Source organism: Carassius gibelio, chromosome B15 (genome assembly GCF_023724105.1).
Source record: "Carassius gibelio isolate Cgi1373 ecotype wild population from Czech Republic chromosome B15, carGib1.2-hapl.c, whole genome shotgun sequence".
Taxonomy (NCBI): Eukaryota; Metazoa; Chordata; class Actinopteri; order Cypriniformes; family Cyprinidae; genus Carassius; species Carassius gibelio.
In genome coordinates, this window is record NC_068410.1 from 3,536,311 (window position 1) to 3,556,015 (window position 19,705).

Consider the following 19,705-nt stretch of genomic DNA (forward strand, 5'->3'; position numbering starts at 1 on the left):
AATATAAATAATACTAGTACAACAATTACATATTATTGCTTAGAGGCAATAATCAGATTCAGTACCTATGGCGTCTTTTCAGGCTTTTGCGCATGCGTTAAAATCTTAAGCGTTAATAAACTACTAGACTGTAATCCAGGTAGTTCGCTTAAATTGGTTGTTTAATAAGCTCAAATAATTAAAAGCGATTTGATTGACAGCTGGTTCGTGAGGCAAAGTTGGTTAAAATGAGGAGATGTGACATTTGGTATGACGGATTTTATGCTTATGAAAATGTTAGTATAATAATTATTAACCAAGGAAGAATAAAAATCAAAGGATGCATTTAACATGGGTAATAAATCAAATTCATATATATAACATTTATAGTGATTAATATGTTGATAGTCTTTATATAGTTTTTTTATGGTTTGGTCACAAGGGAGTGAGCCATAACGAATTAATAATTATGACATTTATGAATTATGAATTATTGCAGCGGAACGAATGTCCTCGCTACAAATGACCAGGTAAAGCCAGCAGGTGTGAGGCAGATACAGACGCGCGCGGATCTCTGCCCCGCCCCCCGCTGTCCGTGCGCGCCTGTGATTGGTCCACACCTGTGCGCTAGCAGAAACCCCGCGACACCGGGGCGAGGTGAGACTGTCCTGGCTGAACTCTGGACATGACCCCGCGCGCGCGGAGCTCCACGCAGAGACTCGTTTAGGATCTGAAGGAGTCTGGAGTCTCAGGATGGTGAGCTGCTCTCCATGTTCTTCTGTCTTCTTTAATGTTGCTTCAGTTTTCTCGTGTTAACATCATCAGCTCAAACCTATTAAGATACGGATCCGAGTGTCAGACCGAGGTCAGATAGAGCTTTGTGTTTTGTTTTCTCTTCTGTAGAGCTGTTTGTCTGAGATCTGTCCTTATATTTGACCCTTTGTTATGTTCTACTGCACACACACACACACACACACACTGTTCTTCTGCTGATAAGAGGAACATTTGTATTTTCTCTTGTGTCAGAAAGACAAAGGTGCATCTGTTGCTTTTATCTCTTTTCTTGGTTAAATGCATTAACATAAATGCAGTTTCATGTTCACATTTCCAGTATAAATGCATGACTGTGTCACTGTAAACTATACTTCGTTTCAGGACATTATTAAATGGGAAATAATTTATGCAGTAATTTTATAGACTAAACAAACACATGCTTTTATTAGTTATGAGTTGTAGTGTAGTAGTTACTTTGACTGTATGCACTGACAGATGTATTTAGGGTAAACATTTCAGCAAGCATGAGTTTCCTGAGAATTTAACCCATGACCTTGACATTACTTAAGCTTTTTTACCTGCCTATATTTTATTTTATTATAATTTTTTATTATTATTATCAGATTTTAGGTTATAAAAATGAATACGAATATTATTTATTATGTAGTAATTATTTTTAAAATATAATTGGTGACTATTTTAGTTTTCCACCTTTTTTGATGTTCATTTCAAATGTTCCTGAATTAAAATTATTGCTTTTAAATATAGCAATTAGAATTAAGTTCATGTCACACTGCTGTATTTGTGTGTTAGTTTTATTTAATATTGATAAATTATAAAATATTGTAAAAGTATTGCAATTATTATAAATGATTAAGGATTTTTTAAATGTTCTTACTTGTGAGTTCGCTAATTGATGCTGATGTCAATTTATATATATATATATATATATATATATATATATATATATATATATAGTTATTAAATAGCAATTATTTGACATATGGCAAATACTTTATGTAGTGTATTTCATATTTACAAAAGTGCTTTATTTATAAAGTTCCAAGGCATGTCCCAATTTAACTAGGTAAGCATGTGTGTGTGTGTGTGTGTGTGTGTGAGAGAGAGAGAGAGAGAGTATGAGTGTGTGTGTATGTGTTTGTTGGCAACAGTGATGCTGGCTCCTGGCAACAGGCCTAAAATATCAAACACAGATTCCCACTGGGGTCTCGGTGAGGAGTCTTACGTTCATCACAGATTCTCTGGGTTTTTAATTTATCTGGAAGATACTGATAGTATGTGCTGCTGGAAATTTGTGTGTGTGTGTGTGTGTGTAAGAGAGAGCACACAGGTTCCCCATTATTACTCCTAGTTATACTTTAACTGCGATAGGCCTGCGTTGTTTGACTTTCCGACCATGACAAAGCATGCAGTATTTTACATGTGTGTGTTCTGTGTTGTATTCAGGTCAATACTTCACATAGATTTAGATGTGTAAATGTGTATCACATAGTTCATCACATTCCCAAAAGCAGCTTAATGAAGCTTTCCGACATTTTTAGGACAAATGAATTTGTGTGTCTGCTGTAGATGCGTTTCTTGCTGCTGTTCAGTCGTCAGGGGAAACTCCGGCTGCAGAAATGGTTCACGGCTCTCAGCGATCGCGACAAGAAAAAGATCATAAGAGACGTTACACAAATGGTGCTGGTGCGACCGCCGAAGTCCTGCAACTTCCTGCAGTGGAGGGATCTGAAGATCGTCTACAGGAGGTCAGAGGTCACCTTCTTATCGCATGTGCTTTCATCTGCATTGCAATGCTTTCTGTAACTTTCCGACTCTGTCGCTCTCTCACATAGAATAATTTAACTCGACCTTTGACGCAAGTTAATGATCAGCCAACAAGCCCTAAAGCATTATGGGGCATTTACAGTTTGTCTGCATGCACCTTTTTAGATCTTTACACATTAAAGTATAATAATTTGGCATACTCAGAAGATACTAAGATTACTAGAACATTTGCATGTTGAATTATGACCTGCAGAGCAATTGTATTTGAAGTTCATATGATTCCTTTTCTTAAAATAGTTTATTAGAAAGCTCTATTCAACTAAATATGGTTCCTTATTTGAAGACGAAAAGCTTCTGAAAAGAACCAGAGCAAAATGTGTACTTTTATGATCCTGGTTCAGCCGGTGGTTGTGTGTTATTGTATTTAAAAACATGAAGTCACTCAGAGCCGCTTGAAACCCAGTGACTTTGACCTCTGAACTCTGTCCTGCAGGTATGCAAGTCTGTATTTCTGTTGTGGTTTGGAGCAAGGAGACAATGAACTGCTCACACTGGAGCTTCTGCACAGATACGTCGAGCTGCTGGATCAGTACTTTGGCAATGTAAGGTTAAAAAACTATAGATATTCATACTTTTAATCAGCAAGGATGCATTAAATTTATCAAAAAAGACAATAGTTATAGTTAATAGTAAAAAGAAAATAGTTATATAAAATATATTATTGTACTATATATATATATATATATATATATATATATATATATATATATGTGTGTGTGTGTGTGTGTGTGTGTGTAATTTATTTATTTATTTTAAATAAATGCTGTGCGGTTCTATTCACCAAATTATCCTGTTCAATAAAATATTTCACAGTTTACAAAAAATATTAAGTAAAACATCTTTTTTAACATTTATGGTAATAAGAAATGCTTCTTAAGCACTATGTTATCATGTTAGAATGATTTCTGAAGGATCATGTGATGCTGAAGATTGGAGTAATGATGCTGAAAATTTAGAATTACATCACAAAAATAAATTATAAGTTAAAATATATTAAAATAGAAAATGCTTACTTTAAATTCGAATAATATCTTAAAATTTTTGCTGTTTTTATCGTATTTCTGGTCAAATACATGCAGCCTTGGTAAGCAAAATAGACTAATCTAAAGCATTATAAAAATCTCCCACAATCTCAAACTTTTGAACAGTGTGGCATATATATGACATATATTATAACATAACGTGTGGCATATATAGAATATTATTACTCATCCTCTTGTAAGACTTTAAAGAGCATGTTAATGTGTTTTCTGAATGGTGTGAGTCATGTTTTTATGTTTTTGGCATCTAGATCTGTTTGCATGTTTTGCAGGTGTGTGAATTAGATATTATTTTTAACTTCGAGAAGGCATACTTTATCCTGGATGAGTTTATTATTGGTGGAGAGGTGCAGGAGACATCCAAAGCATCTGTGGCCAAATCAATGGAGGAGGCGGATTCTCTTCAGGAGGTGAAACACACACACACACACACACATATACACACACACACACACACACAAGCTTGCTGAGCTGGTGATTCATCATGTTCTTCAACCTGATCCCGATTTTCAAATAAATGATTACAGAAGCATTCATGAATGTTATAAACTCATGAATTTATGTATTTAATTCTTACACTGGTCAAATATAACTCAGAGACATTGTGTTTTGTCCTCATCTTTTGACAGACGATGGAGGAGTATGTAAACAAACCCACATACTGAAGAAACATGTTCAGATCAACACAGCCATCACCTCACTCCTCAAAGACACAACAGCAAGAACTTCAAATGCTGAATGTATTTAATTGAGCTTCCATACAGAGTCACAACACTGAAGTAGCAACACTTTGCATTAGTAAGCATTTTAAACTACTTTTGAGATAGTGAGAATACTATTCTTAAATTATAGGAGTTTAATAGGTAGCACATTTGGTTTTTGACAATCAGGAAGAGATACACTCATGTACACTAATGGAGTCAGTGTGTATATATATATATATTTTAAATAGACATATACTTTCATTAATCAAAGACGCATTAAATTGATCAAACAAAGACATTCAAAATGTTAAAAAGATTTCAAATAAATGCAGTTTTTGATTTCCGAAGGATCATGTGACACTGAAGACCTGAGTAATGATGCTGAAAATGCAGAAATAATTAATTTTTTAAAATATGTTCAAATAGAAATGTTATTTTAAATTGTAATATTTCTCAATATTATGGTTTTTACAGTAGTGTAAATTGTGGGATATTTGAATACACTGTGAAATTACCCCTCTGGTTTCTGTTCATTGTGCTGTTAATTTTATTTTGATGTAATTTTTATTTTGTGCAGAGTTATTGACCCATTTTTTTTAATTAAATAATAAAATGCATTTTAATAACAATTTAGACTTTTTTTTGAGAATGTATGAATTGCAGCAGCACTAATGCCTCTTATTCTATACATGCATGTAAATATATTACCAAATTTGTTTATTCATGACTCGAATGTAAATGCATTTCGGTGTTGTTATGACCCTGGTCGCACATGAAACAGAAAGCAATCACCAAAAAACAAACAAAAAAAGATTGTATGTCATGAAAAGTTTGCAGAGGTTGCTCGGCAGTGAGAGAAGCATTACACAGAGGACCATGTTGTGAACAAATGCTTTATTTACCTCTGCTACGTCACACATGACCTCATCACACGCACAAGATACTGACTGACTGAAAACATAACTTGTCGTTAAGAGGGAGAAAATCTCTGTGTGTTTATGTGTTGAAGAGGTAAAGACGGCTACATTTTACATTGTTCTATTCGCTATATAAGAAACAAATTAATTGGGTTTACTAAAATACTCTTTTTTTTGCTATACAGAAAAAAAAATAAGTAAAGCTGGAGCACTACATTGACTAAACGCAATTAGGGGATATATTTGTTTTTAAAATATTTTATTATATGACAAACTTCAAACAATGAATATACTCGTTATCTACACATCTACATTTCAGGAACTGTTTTCCCCTCAGAGTCTATTTCGTCGGCATCGTCGCTCTCTGGATCCAGAAACCGCAGGATTTGCAGCATCGTGTTGTTGTCTAATCCCGCCGCTGCGTTCTCGTGATTCCCGGGTCTTTTTTCTGGCGCGCTTTTTTCGAAGTAGTCGGCACGTTCGTACACGGGCTGATCCTCGTCACGTGATGGCGTCAGACGTGCACGTCTCTGTCCATGTGCTACCATTTTCGGCGCCAGGTAATTAGCAAGTTCATCTTCCTCGTCAGCAGTGTCGTCATAATCATTCCTGCCGGTTTCCCTCTCGTAATAACTTGACGTTTTCGCTTGCACGGGTCGGTTGTTTTGTTGCGCTGCGTTTACCAGCTTGAGGATGTTCATGATGTCTTCAGCGACGCTGTTGCCCTCCGATGCCTCGAGTGGCCGTCGGTGAGGTGATGCAGCGAAGGTCTTGTGAGCAGTTGCATATGGCGTACGTGACTTTGTTGGGATTCTGAACAAATCCTTCTGCTTTTCATTCTGGAGAAGCTCAAGAACTTCCTCCGGTGGGATTTGTAGCATCTGTGAGATTTTGATGATCTGGGACAAAGACTCGGGGAGTGTGCTGTGCACTGGCTTAATTTCCCTCTCCTCCTTGTCATCCTCCTCTTCATCTTCGTCTTCATCCGCATCTTTTTCCTCCACCTCTCGGTCGCTTTCTTGCTCGCTCTTACCGGCCTCTTGTCTTTTCTGCTGCTCCTGCTCTTTCTTTTCTAGGATTTTCAGAAGATAGTAGTCCACAAGCTTCGCAATGTCCTCAGGCTCCTCCTCTTTTTCTGTCTGGAACCAATCAGGTTGGTTGGATCTCTTGACATCATCGTCTTCTTCATCCTCCTCTTGCTCATCATCCTCAATGTTGCGATTAAACCCATGCTTCTCTCTTTCATCCTCTTGTGTCTCTGTTTGTTCCTCCAAAGGTGCCCATTCATCAGTTCCCATGATGTCCTCCAAGACCATCTTCCTCTGCCTGTACAAGTCATTATCATTATCGTCATCATCTTCGCCATCCTCCCGTTTGCTGTTGGTATTAGATGCAGCGATTCCACTCAGTTCCTCAAACACAGATTGAAGGGTTGCCAGCTTCTGGGGTGTGTACTGTTCTTCTGCGTTCTCATTGGTCCGTTTTAGAGGCTGCTCCAGATCCTCTTCATTATCAAACATGGGTGGTAACTTCCGGTGCTGCCTCCGGGTATCTGGATTGGTCCATGAGGTCCTTCCGTAATTCTCGGACGAAGTTTCCATTTCTAGTTGTTGTTTTGGTCCTGGGAAGGGGTGGACGGCGTATCGAGGTTGAGATGGTGTGATGACCTTCTGGGAGTTTTTTTGGGGCAACATGTGTTCCTCGGTCTGTTGTAGCGTGGTAAGAACCGCTTGCAGCAACTCTTGAGTTTTATCTTTCTCTCTTTCCTTACTTTCATCCATGCCTCTATCCATCCGAGAAGGAGCCGCCAGTTGCATCATGGAGAGAATGCTCTCCATGTCATCTGAAGTGTCTTGCTGACGCTCGTCGTCAAGAGTATCAGGTGGAGTTCTCTGGCTGAGGCTTTGGATGTAACGTAGAGCTCTTAGCATCTCGGCACTCGGAGGAGGACGGATCTGGGATGCAGGTCCATAAGAGACAGGTTCACTTTCGCTCAGGCGATGCTCTCTTAGCGTGGCCCCTTGAACTCCACAAATGAGAGAAAGAAAAAAAAGGGGCAGAAGAAGTAGCGAGGGGAGGATGAACACCCCTGTTGCGCAGCATCTAGATGATGACGGCATGTTTTACCTGAGAGAGGGAAAGAGGATAGATGGTGAGTAAGACAGTTTTCGTTAAAACTAAGCTTTTACTGGGGTGGTGCTCATTTAAAATAGGCCCCAATATGGAGATTTCTGGTACTAATATGTACCATTTAGGGTTAAATAAGGTACAACCCCAATGAACATTTTTGCAACACATGCACATACACAAATATGTTTGTGCTAACAATTTCATGCATATTGATATATTCTGTAAAAATGTATAAAGGTATGAAAGCTTTCACTTTCAAACTTAGTTCTAAATGTACACCATTAGTTCTTATACATGTGCACCGTTTAATGTAAATTTAGTACCATTTCTAGGTATAAAGGTGATATGATAGCTTTTGTACATTTTGCAAAACATGCACACACACACACAGATATGTTTGCATTAACAATTTCATGCATATTCATTGTTCAATCATCAATTGGACAACTAGATCTCATTTCAAACTTGTACATTGTTTGAGTGTTTTTATCCATACAATGAAAGTCACTGTGGTCCAGTGATTTTTGGACCCCATTGACTTTCAATGTAGCTTAAAGGTGAAAATACCTTGTTCAGAATACCTTCTTTTGTGTTGCACTGAAGAAAGAAAACCGTGCATGTTTGGAATTACTCGAGGGTGATTAAATGATGCCATAATATGTTTGAACTATTCCTTTATCCTCTTACAAAGACCTAGCATTGATTACTTTGCAGTCTTGTTTACAATGCTTAATTGACCATCTCGCTCTGTTTTCTCTCTCTTTTTCTGACATCTGTTGAAAGCCTGTCGATGAGTGTTTGCGGAGCACTCAGAGAGTCTGCTCTGAAAATCTCATTAGTTTCTAAATTGCTGCCGCGACTAAATGAGTCATAGCCCGTTGCTACGGGAGACCGCGCGAGGATCCGCACTGCTGTTGAACCGCAAAGTGCCGTCAAACGGAGAGGAGGAGAAACCCCGGAGCACTACATCCTGCTCACGTCAATCTGTTAGCTGTTTCTACTTATTTGTACGTGGAAATTGTTATAAAGAACTTTTAACGTTTGTTTGTTTTCAAATGTACGCAGCGTTCTAAATTGACAATTTTTTGAATTTAAAATAAACACGAATGAGGAATTTTGCGCGAAACAGATATAAGCAGCGGTCGAACTTTTATTAATCCGTTTTATTCAACTTTTTTTTCATCTTGCTGTTGATGAACGCTTTGCGTGCAGCAGGTTACTAATATATAAAGCAGTCCATACGCGTTTCTAAAGAGATAAACCAGATGTAAGTGATGCATTTCGTCTTAAAGTGCGCACAAATGAGTGTTTAAAGACAAAAACCTTCTCACCTTTGCCTTCGGTCTGTTTTAACTGCGAGTCGTGAGTGCGTTGCGCATCGCTCTCGCGCTCTCGGTGTGTTTATGGCTGCACGAGCGCGGAGTCTCTCTCTCGTCAGCACCGCGGACAGCTCCGCCTGTTATAAGAGACGCCACCTAGTTCGTGCGTCACTGAAACTACATACGCAAAACTGGCCACACACACACACACACACACACACACACACACACACACATATGCACCACAGGCAATTCAAGGTTATTTATTTGGCATACAAACTCAAATTTAAATGGTTCATGCATGCATGCATATCCTTGAATTCGTATTATTATTCAGTTTTTCACATTTTTTCACATTAAAAAAAAAAAAAAAAAGGAGAGAACCCCATATGATTGCAAAGCATTTTGGGTCTACAGCAATACATAATAAAGCGCTAAATAAATACAACATTCATTCATTCATTAAAAATCACATATTTATCATCATCATCATCAATTAGATTTAATATGGTAGTGCAATGAACTCTTCACTACTAACATTGTCTTCACTTTAATTTCAATTTAAAACCAGCAATTATATTTTAGTTGAAGTTTAGTGGGTTGGAATTTTGCAGTATATTTTGGTGGTTACCATGGTTACTTTATGTAAAGAAGCACAAGAGGGCCTCTGATTAGAGGATTCAGTGCCAAAAGGCCCTTGGTGAAGAAGAAACCCACTCATTATGACCTTCTCTTATCATGCAAAGTGGAAGCTCTCGAGTCTGATTTGTGATATTATGATAATAGTCGATCACTGAAGAGCGATGGTACTTTGCTTTTGATCGGCGCACCCAGAATGCTCTTTGGATATCTCGTTAGCTCGACTTTTATTTGATGATACAGCTGCTGTTGTGCCAAAAAAGCTATTTAATCCTTAATAAGCATATTGAACATGAAGTATGGGAAGCTGAAAGCATCTCTCTCCCGTGCCAGCTGAGGTTCTGGTCATGTTGATTTGTCTTCATCTGTAAAGCGTCTGGCGGGCGATGAGTCACAGCAGAGAGATGTGTGAGACGGGGACTGATGGAGAGGAAGACAGGAGTGTTTTGATGGGAATTGACATGCGTGTGTCTGGGACGGGGTTTGCCGCTGTGGGCTCTGGTTTTGTGAAGTGAGTGTGTGTTTGGCAGTGTGTCAGGAGCTGGTAGGAGGGAGATCTCGTTCATTCAGAAATCCTCTGCTCTCCTGCTGTGGGTGGCCCACTCATTCACAGTCTCATTCAGAACAACACACACACACACACACACACAGTTCAGTGGGATGATGCTGATTGGGCCACAGCATAGTCAGGCATTTATCCTCTTCTCATCTTTTTCATCACTGACTTGGCTCTTTTCTTCTCTCTTCATTTCTACTCTATTCTCATGTCTTCTTTCTTCGCCTCGAGAATCTTTATTTGTTTTGTTTTCATTTGTTCTTCTCTTCTGTCATTTTATCTTTTCTGTCTTCTAGTCTTCTTTTCTCTCTTCTACTTGCCTATTTCTCTTCTCCTCTCTTCTGTTTTCTCTTCTCTCATCTCACGTCATTGCTCTGACATCAGTGTATGTGCCTAAAGCCCGATCCTGCTCTGATGTGTGTGTGTGTGTGTGTGTGTGTGTGTTTGTGTGCATGTGAGCAGGTGCACCATTGTTGTAACTGCACCTTTATTTTCATCTGTGTCCTGCACATTACTGATTCAGTAAACAATTCATGTAGACTTCCTGTGTGTGTGTGTGTATATGTGCTCCATTTACCTCTTTTATTATGTAAGTGTGTTTATGGGCTAAAAACATCTTGTTCTCCGGCTAAGTCTGAATACAGCATGACGGATGCATTGAATATTTTAGAGGACAAATCATATTGACAGAGGATGGAAGAGAAACACAGAACACACACACCCTGATCAGAGGAGGATGAGGCGTGTGTGACATGCATAAGTGCGGTACGAGACAGCCTCGAGCTGGAGTTGCTTTACATTCAGCTGCTTCCTGGATGTTTGAAGTTCAGACGACATAAGCAGCAGTCTAATCCTGCACATATTACAGTCTTGCAAGACAAATGACTCATTTCTGTTAAATGCTGCTCTCAAAACATTTTAATGTGCCCCATCCAAATATTTCATGTTATGCTATATTTCAGATCGCATAAAGCCTTGATTATCTTGAGATGTTTTCGAGTGTTTAAAAAGTCTGTGATTTTGACATGCTACATCCATAATGCAGCATGCACATTACCATAAAACTAATTCTTGAATGTAAAAAGGTATTCAAAGCAAAACAGGTTAAATTAAATCGCCAACTGAGATATTCTGATCTCCAGATATTATTAAAGATTGAAGCATCTTGTTGATTGCTATTGATTGCCAGTTTGTAAAAACAAACAAAATTGCGTTTAATGGATGTGGCAAAGCATTGTTCTGAAATAAATGTTCAAATACACACTGCTTTCTAAGGGTATAGCCACAAGACTGGTAACAAATAAGTGTAAGTGCATGAGTTGAACTGTTTTAACAGAGTTTACATTTTTAAACCCAGAGCTTTAATTTAAGAGAACTGCATTACAGATTGTTCCCATATGTTCATGCTTTGTTCACGTGTACCAGCCACCTACACACTGATACAAACTCACACTCTCTGTCTGTTGTTGTTTAATCCTGTGTTTTCTCTAAAAGTTTCTTCACAGGAGATCACACACTTGTGCATGTGCAACCCTTCAGCATCGACACATCTCAATGTGACGCGTCTTGTTATGTTTAGTTCCCTGTTCAGTGCTTGTGGCAGGAAAATAAGCACATTTAAATTGACAAACCATGAAAGATGTTTTCCCCTACAATAAATGTCAGATATTTATGGTTTGTGTTCCATTAAACAATATGAGGCATCATTTGTAACGGTGACAAACGGAGAGATTGAGGACATGATATACTGGTAAGGTTTTGTTTTCTGTATATTTGAGAGTTTATCTTTGTTTATCTGTCAAACATCACTCCTTTCTGGTAATCAGTTTTCCCATGGCCCCTAGCACTCAATGTTCTCTTCATTTCGACTGAATCCTCAGTTGTATCTGGGCATCAAACCGTGCCTCCCACACTGAGACACATGTAAAACATTTCCGGTCTATCAGAGCGAACAGTGTTGTTAGCCTATGAATTCAAATAGAGATGCTAAACCAGCACTCTTGGGTAAAATTGTGTGTATTCACAGTTGTGCTCATTCTTTTATGCAAATATGTGAATTGTATTAAACTTATTCACTTGGTACTACACTGATTATGCATTTACACTGACACTTACATTTTCACAAATTATCCTGCTCGTACTCCAAGTTGTTTTAAAAACTGGGTAAGCATTTAAATAGGATAACCTGTGTAAATTAGGTTTGTGTGTGTGTGTATGTGTATTTGTTTCAAGGGCTTCTGAAATACTCAATTCTGATTGGTCAATCGTAGCGAAGCTGTACCCATTTGTTTCGCAGACATTTATTTATATGGACATTAGGACCCATCTCCTTGAAGCCATTTTGAGCTACATACGGAGATGGACTGTGAAATAAAAGTTCAAGAATGTTAGATTTGATAAAGTCTGTGCTAATTTATGATATGTAAAATAAAAAATGTATATTCTCTAACCTTGTATGGACTAAGGTTGGTCATAAATAGCTTATAGCCGAAGGAAACCAAGGTTTTACCATTGGAGAAAGCATAATGGTCAACTTGGATCACATGTTCCTTGATAACCAATCACATTAAAGCTTTGACGTTTTTGAATTTGGGACTTTGTTTTGGCTGCACAGAGACCATAAGTATTTTACTGTAAAATTGCTGTAAGAGTGTTCATCTTGTTGCTACACTGATTATTTCATAGAGCGTAATGGTTTTTCTTAGTATAAGATTTATGGTAATATACAGGGCAAATTATACAATAATTTTGACTCAAAATTTCACATCCACATTTGGTTATTCAGCGAATAAACATTTATTATGCAGGATAGTGTACAGTCAGACTGTGATGATATAGCAAAATAAACACCTGATTGTAGTTCATGTATCCTTTATACAGCTTCTTTTGGACATTTTATAGGCATTATTGGTTTTTATTTATAAGATTGTATCTTTTATTGATTGATTGATTTATTTAAACTAACTGATAAAAATCTTGTTCGGTAAGGAATATAAACTTATGAAACGAACTCAATAGAGGTAACTGTGTGTCAGCAATCACCTGATACTCTAGACAGTTCTTTGTCTGTTTCTTCCTCCTGTTTCTCTCTTCCTCTCCTCTTCTGCTGTCTTGTGTGTGGGTGAAAGGTTGTTGGTTTCAGTATCTTGAGAAAAGTGCAGCAGCCTGTTGAGGGACTCTAAACAGATCAACTCGCATTACAATTTAATTACTTCCCCTCCACAACACACACACACACACGACAGCAGATGAGCCAACGAACTCTGTGTCTCTCGTTCTCTCTCCTTCCCCTTCGTCTCAATAATTGATCAGCATTTCCATCAGTTTCACTGTTGAAATGGACTCCATATCCCATGATGCCTCCTACGCGGTCATTAAAAGCAAAGTAGTTTCCTGTTTGAGATTAAGGAGGTTTAATCAGTTTAGATGCTATCAGGAAAATGCCACATCACACAGAATATAAAAATTAAATGCATTTTTAGGGATAAAAATTAAATGTGTTGAAATGCAGTCACTTGACTTGACTTCTTCTCCTGTAGTTTTATTCCCAGTCTGTTTCTCCTTATTGCTGGACAAATAGTTCTCCCAAAATGTGAAAGAAGAGAAATGTCAATCTAACTTTATTGCTCCATTCATGATCAGTTCATATGCTGCTAATGCAAACTTGCCATAGTTGAATGTAGATTAGTGTAAATTAAATGTAATAGCTGCTGTAGTGTTCGATTTTATGTTTTGATACAAAAGCAGGCTTGAAATAGCATATTATAAGTGCCTTTTTTGTTCATTTTGAAGTTAAACATACTCTTTTGTTATGGAAAAGAGCAGCTAGGACACTTCTGCAAAATATCTGTCTTTGTTTCTCACAGAAGAAAGAAACTCATTCTCTTTTAGAATGACACGAGGGCTGAGTAAATGTTTTTTTTGTGTGTGTGAACTATTCCTTTATTCATTTATGCTATTTGATTTTGAAGGAAATGTGAAAGTCGTCTTTGCTTTGAGCCACTTGCAAGCTAATGGCATCAAGTATACATCCTGGAGGAAGACATTATTAAGGCATCATGTGTTGGAGAACTTTCAGATAGATTCTCTTTGTTGCCTCTCATAACGAGGTCACTTTTCTTTATCGCACCTCAGCAGACAAGAAAACAGAAAGGAAACGAGACTCTGAGAGAGATAAGCAGATGTAAGAAGACCATGTGTGGCTTCAGGGAAGCCTTTGAGGATCAGAAATGGAAAGGAAACCACTCGACAAAAGGGTGAAGAGAAGAAGAGCCGTTAAACTGAGCTGTGACTAAAATATCTGTTTAACGCAGACATGTCGGTCACTGAAGCAGACGCTTGTGACGCACTCCTGACCTCTGAAGACCCTGTGATTGACAGGTAATCTCAGGACACCTGGAGGAGCCCACACAACAGAGAAGAGAAAGAGAAGACTTTGCTGCTCTGCCAGCAGTGACTCATAGGTCAGATGAGTGTGTGTGTGTGTGTGTGTGTGTGTGTGTGTGTGCGGCTGAATCAAAGAGAGCTTTAATGAGGAAAAAGAAAAAAGAAAATGTAAAGACAAAGGGTAATAGAGAAAGAGTGCAACACAAGTGTGGAACGTATTAGATTGAGGAGCATTTGGCCGAGCAGAACTCTAGTTGCTAGAGTGTTGTAGATGGTTGCTAGGGTGTTGTTGTGCTGTTGCTAGGATGTGATGGGATTTCGTTACAGTATTGCTAGGTAGTTGGTAAAATGCTATTAGTGTTTTAATGCATTGTTGTTGTTGCTAAAGTGCACTGAAAAAAAATGATTGTAGGGTATACTTTTGTCAGGGTGTTAACTACTGTGTCGGAGCGAAGGAGGCGTAGGAGATTTCAACAGGAACAGCCTTTATTTACTTCATAGGAACTAGGAACACACATGTAGGAACGGGGATTAATATTTAAGACAGCACACTAGACATAGAAACACACAGGGCTTAAATCATGGGACAAAACAAGAAACAGAAGCTGAAACATATAGAACTAAACGGGGACAGGAACAGGATAGACCAAATATGGGCATAGAGGAACACAGGGGGGAAACCAGGATATGGTGCATGTGGAGAACAAACCATTGAACAAAGTCTGACAACTTAACACATTAAAAAACTGAAATAGTATTTTCTTTAAAAACCTGCTGTGGCCACTACTAATGTGTATATATATATATATATATATATATATATATATATAAAATGTGGGTGGTTACAATGAGCAAAAGTGTTCTGAGTGTGTTTTATCATATCGCTAGGGTGTTTTTTGGGTGGTGTTAGGTGGTGTTACAGGTGGTTTCTATGTGGTCATTGAGGTATTCTGCATACATTGCTATTGCTATTTATTATTTCTGTTGCATGAATGCTGTATGCTGAAATTTAATATGGTAACACTTTATTTTACAGCATCTTTGTTACACGTTACATGTATTTACTATTATAATAACAATAAATTATGCATAATTACATGCAAGTAACCTTAAGCCAAACCCTAATCCTAACCCTGCCCATATAGTAAGTGCATGTAGTTAATTAAGATTACTCAGTACTTATATGTATACATGCACTGTAACAAGGACACCTTAAAATAAAGTTAAATACTTGATTTGAATGGACTAATAATACCACATCTCTCTTTCTCTCAATTCAGATGTACTTTATTGGCATGGCAGGCATTTCTAACTGTTACCATGTATTTAGAACAGATATTAAATGAACAAAATGATAAAAAACAAACAAGTCATTTGTTTATTTATTTAGTATGCTTGGACAAGTTAATTTGGGTTGAATTGTGACTGGTTTCTCTCTCAAGTTAAAATAGGAAGGTGTTGAAGAGATAATTTCCCCAAGGGTTTTGTTCAGAACAAAGCTGGAGAACCCCCCCCCCCCCCCCCAAACACACACACACACATGCACACACAATCACACAGAGACAAACAGCTTTAATATCTCACTAGGTGTGTATCGATTATAAGCACCACGAATCATAGAGAAACTTCCCTGTTTTGATTAAAACCTCAATAACTAACACATTCTGAACAGTTTGCCATGTTCAGTGTCAAAGGTGGATGGTAACATCAGGACACAGGTGTCACTCAACCAAATCTCTTAGCAACACCAGCTGTCAACATCTGTATCCATAGCAACTGTGCTTATCCTGGCAACAGCGTTTCAGTAACAAATTCCAATCAATAAGAACAACTAATTATTCAACATCTAACTCTATCTATCTATCTGACAGCATTTGTTATTGTTTGTCTAGATTAGTTTGTTCATATATGCTAAGAGAAAGAGTGATTCGATTTTTTATTCTGCATACTCTGGTTAAAAGCTCCTTCACTTTGTATTTGTGTGTTGATGCTATAAATACTCCTAACCGGTGAGTCATCGACCAATGCACCAATCTGTCTTTTCAACCGTGTCCATTCTGGCACTATCTATGCCCACATACACACTCACACAAATGAAGCTTTGTCTTTTAAATCCAGCTCAACAGAATTTTGCACGTATATTTAGAAAGCTTTTGGCCCGAAGTAAATATGGAATTAATTAGAAGGGATGTTACATGAATCACTGTAAAGTTTGGAGTTGTTTCCAAGCGTCTGACCTCTAAACTGTGTCTCTCATCTCACTGCCAGCTCCATCAGGATGATTCCAGCACAGCAAGACAATCTGTGCAGCTGGAAATCAGCCTCCAGTGTTCAGAACTTGACACACTTCATTCACCCTGCGTCCTAATCAGCCCTGTGAGGTTACAGAGGCAAAAGTTTCCAGTGACAAGTCATTTGTCTGTCTGTGCATATCTTAAAAAGCCTCAAAACATGTTTAATGTTTACATATTGTATAGTATACCATATTTCATGTTTGCTACTATAATGGAACTGGATTTTGGACTGATGAGATTGAACTATAGACTGGGTTATAATGCAGCAGCATCAACACATTCAGTGATTAAAGCAATAGTTCACCCAAAAATGAACGTTTCCTCGTGTAATTTCAAATCTTTTCTTCTGCCGAACATATACAAAAAACTGTCAAATGTTTTGAAGAATGTTAGGGTGCAAAAAACAAAAAATAAAAACAAAAACATTGGATCCCATTGATTTCCAGACCCTTCACTCTCTCTGCTCCTCTCCGGTGGAAAGAGAAAATAGAGAAGAAAATCATGTTGGAATTGCATGAGGCTTAGTAAATGATGATGTAATTTTCATTTTTCACTTAAAATGTAACCTCATCATAAAGTGTTACCAGCTCTTTGCACAATTTGTTTTGCGAAACCCAAATATAAATGTATTTTTGCTTAAGTGGATATATTTGTAGAAAATGAAAAACTCACTTTAAGCACTCAAACATGTTATAAGCAAAGCGCCAACCAATTAACCCTAAAATTGTTTGATTACAATTTTTTTTCTTTCAGATCTAGCATGGGGTGGTAAGATACTGTATGATAGCAGAGATTCCCGCTGGGATTAAAGCAGACGGCATCTAATCATCTGCGTTGCAACATGCAAGATTTTAAAGCTAGGTCTGTTTTTTTTTTTATGGCACCAAGTCAACACAAAGTTGAAAGCAGGATCAAAGATTCTCCAGCACACACGCATTCACAAAATACACAGAGACAGCAGCTCTAACAAGCATCTTGTTATCATGTTCATTAGATTTAGTTGCAAAGTAAAAGTGTTGCTTGTTATATTGGGATTTACAGTGCATATACACACAGAGTCAAGTTTTCAGATTCTCAAAGAGTCACTTGTTTATTTTGACCATAATATCATCATCTTTTATGTTTTGCTGGTTTACTCTCATGCATTTTGTTTTCCAGCAGTCGTCTTTCTGCACGTATTCATGCTCCAGGAAATGAAGAGCTTTGGGAAAATCAGCTGGGGGTCGCTTACTAGCCTCCCGAAATCATGAAGCTTATCTTGCTTTGTTTTATTATGTCAAGTTCAGCTAATCAGTGAGTTCAAACCAGCGTCCACTCAGACCACCAGAATGAAACACTAAAACTGAGATCTGATAGCAAACTCAGATCAAAATGAAGGTTCTTCATGGTTTCATAGCTGTGTATTTACTCCCTCATCTCAGTTTTGTGTCCTGACTACCTATAAGCCAGCCATTGTTAGTCCTATGTACTGAAGAGTTAAAACCTCTGACGCATTCAAAGCACTTTTCTGTTTATTTGAGAAAGCTAATATAACAACTTCTGAGTCAACCAATGAGGTAAGTTTGAGAAAGATTCCTGTTAAATCCCCATTAATTTGAAATTCAGACACAGTTAAACCTAAGTCTTTCATATTTTGACCTTGACATCATCTCGACCAGCCCAACAAGCCAACATTGACTGTGAATTTGGATGAGACAATCTATTTGTCCAACCAATTTGATGATGTTAGTGGTGTTAGTGGTTTTAATATATCAGGTATATCTGCTACACAGCGATGAAAAAACTGGAAAGACCTAATGATCATATCAACAACTATAATGACATTAGATGAGTATTGACTAAACATTGACTAATCTGTGTCTATTTTATCTGTCCTTGGGCATTTTAGAAGAAACATCTGAAGTTGATCCTCTACTCAAACTCCATTAAGCCTCACAACTATGAAACATCCATGAAAGAGCCACTAAGCATTTTTTCCCTCTGGGTATAGGTTCAAAGAAACTTCTTATCAACAACCGTTTTTGGCTATTTATGTTTCGTGAGTTGCTCTTTGCATTTAAGAAGTTCTTCATATCGTGTTTCTGGGTTTTTAAGCAACAGGGCACAGATGGTTTTCTAAAGAATTATACTAAAAAGTACTTTATGGAACTTCAATAGTATACATCCCTTTGTAGTTTGAATAGGAACTTATTAAACTGTTATCTTTTACAGCAGGATTGAGTCTGTTCTTCAAATTCTTTGAATATTCTGTGCCAGTTTGATCTTTGCTATTGTACCATTTCATGCAAAATTACATTAACATTTAACTTCATGTGCTTGCTTGGACTTTACTGCTGCTTTTTCAGGAGCACCCATCTACCCACACGCCCCTCACATGGATGTCCTTCCGCCATCCGGATATCTGACGGCCACATGTAAATTAAGCACTCCCTTTGGAAACTGTTGCCATAGAAACTCTCATTAAGAGTGTGTGTGTTCAGACTCCTCTGAGGATGCTTTGGGTCAGTGTGTGCATCTTATCAATGTGTTCAATATTATTGGTACTCTTGATCATCCTAATTACATCTGACTATTCAGATTGCTACCCAATATTTGAATAAGAATCAGTCAAGTTGGATTGCCATTTAAGACATGGCAAGGCTCATACATGTTCTATTAAATGGAAAGTCGTAAAGGTCAGATGAGAAAGAGAGAAATGAAAAGAGGGGTAAAGAGAATGGATTTTATTTGTTTTTCTGTGTTAGGGATTTACATGGTAAATGTTAGTCTCAAATGTCAGCATTACTAAATCAGTGAAGAAACCTACAGAGAGAAATTCACGGTGGGCGAGAGAGCTCAATGCACAGCAACTTCAGAAAATACATAGAAAAGGCACCAGCAAATCAAGAAAACATCATCCGTTTGACAACTGATGCTGCAAATACTCACAACACAAACAAATAAAGAATATTATTTGCAGTGAATTTCTTTGTTTGGTTGTTTTGTGAGCATTTGCAGTACTGTGTGGTAAAATTTAAGAAGTTTTTGTAATTTGCATGCACTTTCTTTTCTTTTTGCAGTGCATTTCTTTGGTTGTGTTGTGAGCGTTTACAGTGCTGTGTTGCCAAATTGATGAAGTT

General features: G+C 37.7%; 2 protein-coding genes across 2 annotated transcripts; one reads left to right on the forward strand and one right to left on the reverse strand.

Moving 5' to 3' along the window:
* The first annotated feature begins 574 nt into the window (after positions 1-574).
* On the forward strand, positions 575-4,974 carry ap1s3a (adaptor related protein complex 1 subunit sigma 3a). Its single transcript, XM_052577034.1, has 5 exons — positions 575-735; positions 2,344-2,522; positions 3,035-3,143; positions 3,914-4,051; positions 4,271-4,974. Exons 1-5 carry the CDS (start codon positions 733-735, stop codon positions 4,304-4,306), a joined length of 465 nt encoding a protein of 154 aa, XP_052432994.1. The 5' UTR covers positions 575-732; the 3' UTR covers positions 4,307-4,974.
* A 250-nt stretch (positions 4,975-5,224) lies between these two features.
* On the reverse strand, positions 5,225-8,861 carry LOC127972955 (secretogranin-2). Its single transcript, XM_052576989.1, has 2 exons — positions 8,724-8,861; positions 5,225-7,389 (listed from the first exon to the last, which is right to left on the reverse strand). Exon 2 carries the CDS (start codon positions 7,380-7,382, stop codon positions 5,571-5,573), a length of 1,812 nt encoding a protein of 603 aa, XP_052432949.1. The 5' UTR covers positions 7,383-7,389; positions 8,724-8,861; the 3' UTR covers positions 5,225-5,570.
* Between the last annotated feature and the right edge of the window lie 10,844 nt (positions 8,862-19,705).